The sequence below is a fragment of the Kogia breviceps genome, chromosome 17 (assembly GCF_026419965.1).
Source record: "Kogia breviceps isolate mKogBre1 chromosome 17, mKogBre1 haplotype 1, whole genome shotgun sequence".
Classification (NCBI taxonomy): Eukaryota; Metazoa; Chordata; class Mammalia; order Artiodactyla; family Physeteridae; genus Kogia; species Kogia breviceps.
Genome location: NC_081326.1, coordinates 57,022,877 through 57,030,840, shown reverse-complemented (window position 1 = coordinate 57,030,840; position 7,964 = coordinate 57,022,877). Strand labels below are relative to the sequence as shown.

At 40.3% G+C, this 7,964-nt stretch overlaps 1 protein-coding gene across 1 annotated transcript; it reads right to left on the bottom strand.

Annotated features, from left to right (window-relative positions):
* Positions 1–651: 651 nt before the first annotated feature.
* On the bottom strand, positions 652–7,719 carry UTP23 (UTP23 small subunit processome component). The gene is made up of 3 exons (XM_059043592.2): positions 7,434–7,719; positions 3,834–4,008; positions 652–2,633 (listed from the first exon to the last, which is right to left on the bottom strand). The coding sequence occupies exons 1-3, from the start codon at positions 7,619–7,621 to the stop codon at positions 2,247–2,249; spliced, it is 750 nt and encodes a 249-aa protein (XP_058899575.1). The 5' UTR covers positions 7,622–7,719; the 3' UTR covers positions 652–2,246.
* Positions 7,720–7,964: the final 245 nt, after the last annotated feature.

Genomic DNA, 7,964 nt, shown 5'->3' with positions numbered 1-7,964 from the left:
TTGTGCATTTGAGGATATTGAAACAAGTATCATCAGTGTACATTTCACTTGCTTTATCACTTCATCTACATTTGATTTGCTAATCTTAACTCTTGTCATTATTGACAAATGTTATTTCTCCTCATAAGAACTACAGAACTATATTCACTTTTTTCCAGTACCTTTGCTTTCCTTTTAAAAAAATGTTCCTACCATTAAGAATTTAAACCAGAATCATGAAATGACAATAGAAAACACTCACCTGTCTTGACAGGTAACATAGCCTGTGTGGTCCTCCCGGTGTAAAGCTAAAATTCCACTTTCCACCAAAAAAGCGCCTCTTGAATTCAACTGAGAATGACATTCCTACAGGAATAAATTTGAATTTTCTCATATTTAAGAAAAATTATTTATTTTAGCCATAAATAAGAACTTATTCATGAAGTACTTCATACATGATCATGATATTCTAAGGATACAGATTAGAACCACTATTTGAAGGTATCACAGGCAGCTCAAAGTCAGGAGCTACTGATCAATCTGACAACTTTATACTTCAAGCTTACAGTGCAACTTTAATTTTGGCCTGAAGGATGATTAAAACAATTGGGGAGGGGGCCAAAAAAGAAAAGCTTGATTATTCAATTCCTAATTGAATTAACCCTTTAGACATTTTTTTAAAAATTTATTTTATTTATTTTTGGCTGCACTGGGTCTTCGTTGCCGTGCGCAGGCTTTCTCTAGTTGCGGCGAGGGGGGGCTACTCTTCATTGCGGTGTGCAGGCTTCTCATCGCAGTGGCTTCTCTCATGTGGAGCCTGGGCTCTAGGCGCGCCGGCTTCAGTAGTGTGGCACATGGGCTCAGTAGATGTTGCTCACGAGCGCTAGAATGCAGTCTCAGTAGTCGTGGTGCATGGGCTTAGTTGCTCCGCAGCATGTGGGATCTTCCCTCACCAGGGATCGAACCCATGTCCCCTACATTGGCAGGCAGATTCTTAACCACAATTCTGTGCCACAAGGGAAGCCCCCCTTTAGACATTTTTAAAGAAACATTTAAAGCCAACTTGAAAGAGTATTATTTTGGAATTTTTGCCATTTAAGATAACATTTACATCTAAAAGAAAATCATCCTCCAGAACTCAAAAAAAGTAAAGGGATTTTTTTCCCCCCTAGGACCTTATAAACAAGAAGTTCTCAAGAAAAATTGAGAGAAATGATTTTTCAACAATGAATTCTTTATCTTGCTAGATTATCAGTGCAACAAATATAGGTTTAGACACACTGGTTGAGCCTTAGAAAATATACCTCCTACACACTCTATGCTCCACCACAGCAGAAGAGGAAATCAAGAACGAGTAGAATGAAGAATCTAGGCTACAGAAGTGACAAAGTAGATTCTCTGGATAAGGACAGGAAATGCCTGGGTGATAGCTGAGCAACATGCTTGGCAGAAAACCTTTCCACGTTGGAGGACAGAGGGCTGCTCCAGAAGTATTCCAGGGGTAAGAAATAACCTGCTATTATACTGAAAATTATGAGATCCTTTCCAGAGTTACTGGAGAATATGGTAAGATCAAGTCAGATGCTAGAAGAAAATGAGACCATTATTAACTTCTGGAATAACAAAAAAGTCACATAAAAAATAAATTCAACCATAGCAGCCTACTTGGTTTAGCAGTAAACAGAGTTTATTGTCATCAAAATGAAAATTCTAAATTTGGGATGTATAAAGATTGAAATATTAATATACTAGAAATATGGTAGAGTAAAAGAAGTAAGCAAAATTTCCACTCTTTCTAGTAGGAAGTCAATAATGGGCAGATCCAAAGGTAGCAGCAGATTCATATTATTTGGAAATATACAGGTAAATTCTACAACCACTACATGAGTTGAAAGAGAAAATTTCCTCTGTGAATGTGAAAAAGGGATTACCTCTTTTTCGTCACAAGTGTTTTGGTATTATATGATTTTTTTAAACTATCTGCATATAATGTTGGAGGGTGGGGGGCCGCAGTAAGACAGAAAGAGACAACAGTTTTACATTACAAAAAACCCTCCAAATTCTCTAAGAAAAGTGAACATGATCACACCTAAATCCATCCACTCTGTTTTTTTTGTTTGTTTGTTTTTTTACAAATAATTTTATACAAAGACTTGTGGGTCAATATTCATTTATAAAAATAAGTTTAGTCTTTTAATGTATGTACTTCCAGTTTCAAAAAGAAATTCCTTTTCATATTTGCATGTCTTTAAAAGTATCCAAAGGACTCATAATCCTTCTGAATTCTGCTTTTCAGAAAGTACTTTTGAGGTAGATCTATTTCGGATTCTTTTTCTTTTTCTTTTCTTTTCAGAGGCAGATGAGTTTGTATCCTGTGGTTTTTTCTTTTTCTTCAAACAGCTAAGAGGATTAGGGCCACTTATTTTCTTGCGCTTTTTTTTTCTTCTCTGTTCAGGGTCTTTTACTAAACCCTGTTCCTCTTTGAGCTGCTTGATACTTTGTTTCTCTTGCCCTGAGACAAGATGACCTGACTCTACTGCTTTAGCAAATGCAATTGTTTTTGGAGAAGGTTTGTCCAAGACTATAGTGTTCTGAATAATGAACATGAGAGGAATTCCGGGCTTTTTCTTTACTTTCATAGACAAATTCTGATCCTATTAAAAACAAAAATAGAATTATTTAGTTCAAATATATCAATTAAATCAGATGCCTTAAAGAGATTTCTAAGAACTTAAAGAGGGCTATACTGAAAATAAAAGAGATCCCAGGTTTTACTTTTCAAATCAGTATGTCTTACTAATGGGAGTATATTTTATGATAAAGAAAGGAAAAAAAACATAAAAACTGAGCACAAACAGTTAAGTGACAACAATGTGAACGGGATTTATCAATATTTTATATTGATCAATATTCTAAGACCACAAATTTTCTAGGACCTCGAATTACAAACTAATGCAAAGGTAAATATACTAGGTGATGTCCCTCATTTCTACTCTGTTTCAGAAAGGGTCAAGAATGCTCACAGAGATTGAAAGAATAGAAATAAAGTAGGAATTAGCTGATTCAGATTCTAGACTCAGCTCTGCTTCTAATTGTGTAATTTTATAATCCTACAAGCAAATTTAAGGAAATCTGTATGTATGCAAGCTTAGTCATTAATATCAACCCCAAGAGTCTCTCCTCCCCTGCTTCCCAGTCTTTAAAAGCCTGAAACAGTTCCATACTGGTGGTATAGTCTCACACAATATGAAATACGACTTTCTAATAAATAATATGAAATACGGGAATGTGAAAAAACATGCATAAACATAAAATGTGAAATCTCTGCTCTACTTACCTTCCCTTCAAGAGCCTTAAAACATATCATCACATCTGTCAATAATTTTTATTTTACAAAAGGACACTTCAGTAATTTAGAAGAAAATCATTATGCTTAAGGTTTTCTCCTCAAATGACAATTGCTTTTGTTGACTACAAATTAACTTGAAAGTGTGCATTTTAAAAAGTTGAAACACTTAAACCACTTCCACCTAATCTTTTCTAATGATAAATAGCTCCATATGGAGTATAAATAGAAATGATTATGATTGACTCCGGTTTTAAAAGTGGTATCATCTGGGCTTCCCTGGTGGCCCAGTGGTTTAGAGTCCGCCTGTCGATGCAGGGGACACGGGTTCGTGCCCTGGTCCGGGAGCCCTGGTCCGGGAAGATCCCACATGCCGCGGAGCGGCTGGGCCCGTGAGCCATGGCCGCTGAGGCTGCACGTCCGGAGCCTGTGCTCCGCGACGGGAGAGGCCACAACAATGAGAGGCCTGCATACCGAAAAAAACCCCAAAAAACAGAAGTGGTATCACCTGTGTTGCCACAAAATAATGGTGAGGATTCCCATCTTCAACCATGGAAAGCAGACATTCTGATCCACTCACTGAATTCTTGAAATGGGGACAGTTTCGAACCTGGCATTTTTGTGCAATCAGCTTTGCCCCATATAAGTCCTTTCCCAATGTCTCCAACTCTTTTAACACACATCTGAAAAAAAAAGTTATTAGCAGCTCACAATGATAACAGACGCGTATCTGTTGTTCACATAAATTATAAAAAAAAAAATCAATTCTTCTTTTTAAACTACAAACCATACATTAAGCATTTCACTCTTAAAAGACCCGAAAAATGCATACACCAAGTAGGAGGAACATAATAAACAGTTAACGTGTACTGAGCATTTATGATGTGCAAGCAGCATGCTAACTGCCTTTACATAAAGTCTTGCTTATCTCAAAACAGCCCTACAAAGTTGGGCAGCTTACTTTATTTTTTTCCCTACTTTTATTCTATTTATTTATTTTTATTAATTTTTCTTGGAGTCTGGTTGCGTTACAATGTTGTGTTAGCTCCCAGTGCAAAACAAAATGAATCAGCCACACATATACAGATATCCCCTCCCTTCTGGACTTCCCTGCCATTCAGATTAGCACAGTGCATAAGATAGAGTTCCCTGTGCTATACAGTATGAGGGCAGCTTATTGTAAAATTATCCTTATTTTAGAACACCTCATTCTGAGAGATTTCAAGTAACATGCCCAAATTCAAACAACTAATAAGAGGTAGAGTTGAAATGTGAATCTAAGTAGTTTGATGATAGATAACTTTGCACCAACCACAGTGCTACAGGCTTCTCCTTCAAGTGCAAATCGGTGCACCTTCAGAATATTTTCAGCTTAGAAAAGTAAACATTCTCAAGTCACCAGCGTGTTTAAAAACAATCACAACTTTCTTTCACTTTGCATTTTCATACTAATATCAGGCAATGTTTTTCAAAGTGTCATCTATAAACTACCCCTACTGGAATGACACAGTGATATTAATTTCTAGCTCCTTTCTCATCCCCAAATCTGAACCCCTTGTGGAGTCAAACATTAGCATCTTAATAAGCTCCCCAGGTACTTCCTCTTAAAAATTAGGAGAACTACTAAGTCAAAGATTTCTCAACCTTAGCCAGCCCTTGCCTCACTCGCTTTATCACACCATTAGTTTTTGCATTTTTAAAGAGATTTTGCTTTCTAAAGTCATCCATTTTGAACTCCATTTTGAGTTTCAGGCCTAAATTGCCAACTACTTATTGAATATTTCCTGTGGATGGCCCGCCATCAGCTCTTCATCAAATTCACAATGTCTAAAATCAAACCACTTTCCTGCCTCCAGACTTCTCTAGGGCTTGCTATCTCTTTGAATTTATTATCTTCTCAGATACTGTTTCGAAATCAGAAATCCTATTTAACCTTTGCTTCCTCACTCCTACCTCTGCCCCTACCCATCAGTGGTCGTCCTATCTCAGCTCTGGTATCTACCTCTGTAACGTCTCCTTGTGGAAGTTCCCACCTCTCCTCTCTCAGGTTCAGGCTCCCATTATTTCTTGACTAGACAACCACAAAACAGGTTTGCCGTCTTCATTCTCTTGCTTCTCCAACTTACCCTTCACATAGCTGCAGTTATCATTTCTAGAAGATACTTATCAGGTCTGATAGCATTTATCTCTTGATACACACCAAGAATTGACAATAATATGCTTTAAAATAAACTAGCAGTAACTTATTCTTAAATGAATAAGAATGGCCATGTCGGGACTTCCTGGAGGACCAGTGGTTAAGAATCACTTCCAATGCTGGGGACACAGGTTCGATCCCTGGTCAGGGAAATAAGATCCCACATGCCGCAGGGCAACTAAGCCCACGAGCCACAAGTAGAGAGAAGCCTGCACGCCTCAACGAAAGAACCCACATGCCGCAACTAAGACCCACCCGAGAGAGCCGAAAAAAAAAAGAATGGCCATGTCAATAATTGCAAAAACTGGGTGATAGACGTTTTGTTATACTATTCTATCTTTGTGTATGTATGAAATATCCCAGAAGTTAAAATAAATTCTTTAGGGGGAAAAATGCTGCAGAATATAATTTCATGCAGTACTTCTCAACCTTTTTAAATATTACAACCCTGTATTAAAAATGTTAATATTTCTATGGCAGACAGGGTTAAGTGGACAAGGCTTGTAGCCAGAAGCAATAAACTCTGGGGCACAGACCATCTGAGGACTTGTGTGGCAACTCTGAAGGAGATGGGGATCAAAACTTACGGGGCATCTATGGCCCATTTGAGGCTCTGCTTGAATGAAATCCACATGAAGTTCTGAATATAGAAGGCTGTTCATGGAGTAGTGCTATGTGAGAAAAGCAGGCCATTAATATCACATGCAGAGTAAGAGCCCATTCGTGTGTGTGTGTGTGTGTGTGTGTGTGTGTGTGTAAAGAACTGGATGATACACAACATGCTAACAGCGTTAAGTCACTGGTGTGGTATTATTGGTCATTTAAATTTTCTCTGTTCACTTTTTAAAGGAAATATTCTACAAAGGAAAAAAAAAACTAAACTAAGTTTATGAACAGTAGTTCTTCATTATGCAGCCTCATCTTATCTTCTTCCCAGCTTCTTTCCCAAATATACGCTGCGCTCTAATCTCTTTCCCTGGCATTTCACAACTCCACTCCACTCCTTTGTTCAAGAGGTCCCTACAAGTCACTTCTCTTTTCTTTCACTCAAAAAATGTCCTTTCCCTCAGAACTGAACCGTGACTGGGCTCAAAAGTTATCTCCTCTGTGGAACCTTCCTTGATTCCATCCTTCCTCCAATAAACCCCACAAGATTCCATCTTAGGTGTTCCCACACTTTGAAGAAGTGAGGGAACTAGGGGTCAAAACACACCAATTAAGAGGTTGACTTATGCACTTTGCTGGCCATACGGGCTGGGAGATCATCCTGTTCACCAAGTTATCCTCTGGCTACAGCAGTGCTTGGCGTATGGCTGGTTCTCAATAAACGCAGTTGAATGAACAAATGACCTTGCACAAAGTTCTTGAAACATCGAGTCCTGACTTATCTTTCTGGGAATCGAAGATATTACATCATGGGGCAGTTGTGAAGCTTGAAAAATTCTTAAACTGGTTAAAGCTATGCAAAGAACAAGCAATGACTTAGAGGATATAGGTCTGAGATACCAATAAACGCTCTACATATACTATATACCTCGTCCGACTTACAGCAAGTTTGTAAGTAGTTACGAGCTTTTTTCTCCAAACGAGTAATCCAAGGCTCAGAGAGGGTAAGTAACTTGCCCGAAATCACAAAGCTGGTAGAACTGGGCCCAATACTGGAAACCAGGTCGAACGGCAAAGCACGTGTTCTTATCCTCCAGGCTAAGATGAATGCTCGCCGGACCTTATACTGTCTATCTACTTGGTAGATACTCGCCCACACTCCTTAGCGGCCCCTCTGAACTGTCAACTCCTCGTGGGCGCGCGCTTTGCCCCTCGAGGGCTCCCAATGGATGCCTCCGAGCAGCGGCCTCGCCTCTACCACACCCGCGGGGCCCCCGCGCCTCCACCCGGATCAGCCAGGCCCACCTGGTGGTGCACAGCTGAGTCTCTGCCATGAGGTAGCGGGGCAGCTGCTCCCGCAGCTGGATGCGGCCCCGCAAAGCCGCCTGACAGAAGGTGCCGTCCAGCAGGATCTGGTACGGCTCGCGGACACCAAAATTGTTGCGGAAGAAGCCAAGATGCTTCTTGGCGTGTTTCTGCCTCGTGATCTTCATGCCTGGCTTTCCCGGAGCGAGCCACCGGACCAGAAAGCAGCAGCAAACTCCCCCAACACAGCCCGCTACCGGCAAGACGGGCTTCTCCCGGAAATGAAGACCCCTTGGCCCCGGAAGCAAACGCCCCGTCTGTGGGCCTGGTTTACGTCACTCCCAAACGAGAGCGCGCTTTACCCGGTGCCCGCGCTTTAAGGGACACGCCCTCGGGGGCGGAGCTTGCGCGTAAGTGGGAAAACGACTAAGTGCGCGATAGAGGCGCACATGCGCAGTCATGGTCCAGGTTAAAAGAAATACTGTCTCTTGCGCGTTAGTTGGCACGGCGCCTGAAAAATCCACGGTATAA